General features: G+C 58.4%; 1 protein-coding gene across 1 annotated transcript in view; it reads right to left on the bottom strand.

Moving 5' to 3' along the window:
• EMH_0032730 (uncharacterized protein) overlaps positions 1-762 on the bottom strand; it is a gene marked incomplete at both ends in the record, with an annotated part of 2,364 nt that overhangs the window by 1,145 nt on the left and 457 nt on the right. Inside the window, one exon of the mRNA XM_013494666.1 lies at positions 296-432. Within this exon, the coding sequence (XP_013350120.1) occupies positions 296-432 (137 nt within the window). The remainder of the gene's footprint in view (positions 1-295; positions 433-762) is intronic.

Raw genomic sequence — 762 nt, 5'->3', positions numbered from 1 at the left:
CATGGCTTGATGCTTCAACTGTCTCTATAAGCCGCAGTTGCTGCTGCTGCTGCTGCTGCAGAGTCTCCCGCTGACCCACAAAGGGGGGCCCCCCGGGGGGCCCCCCAGGGGGGCCCCCAGGGGCCCCCCCAGCCTCTAACACGAGCTGCTGCAGATCCTGCAGCAGCTCCTCTGTCTTCAGCTGCGGCCAGCTAGGCATACTGCGGGGGGCCCCCGGGGGCCCCTGGGGCCCCCGGGGCCCCTGGGGGCCCCTGGGGGCCCCCATGATGTTCGTCTGGTTCATGAACGAGGGGACCTTGACCCTGCTGCTGCTGCTGCTGCTGCTGCTGCTCCTGCTGCTGCTGCTGCTGCTGCTGCTGCTCCTGCTGCTGCTGCTGCGGTAACTGCTGCGGTAGCAGCTGCCGCTTTAGCGGCTGGTGTGGCAGCAGCAGCCTGAGTCGTGAGCAATGTTGCTGCTGCTGCTGCTGCTGCAGTTTCTACTGTTTCTGTTTCTGTTGCTGCTGCTGTTGCTTCTGCTGTTGCTGCTGCAACTGCTGCTGCAACTGCTGCTGCTGCTGCTGCTGCTGCTAGGGGCCCCCCGGAGCATCGAAGATACGGGCAGCAGCAGCAGCAACCTGGGGGGCCCCCCGCCGTCGCTCTGTTGATAGAGAGAAAAAAGGAGAAATATATTAATATTAAATAAATAAAATAAAAAATAAATATATTTTATTTATTTATTTTTATTTATTTAATCAATAAAACAGCAAACAACACCGCACGCTG

The sequence above is a fragment of the Eimeria mitis genome, genomic scaffold (assembly GCF_000499745.2).
Source record: "Eimeria mitis Houghton genomic scaffold, Emh_scaff1242, whole genome shotgun sequence".
NCBI classification, from domain to species: Eukaryota; Apicomplexa; class Conoidasida; order Eucoccidiorida; family Eimeriidae; genus Eimeria; species Eimeria mitis.
Note: the sequence above shows the minus strand (reverse complement) of the source record. Positions and strands in the feature narration are given on the sequence as shown.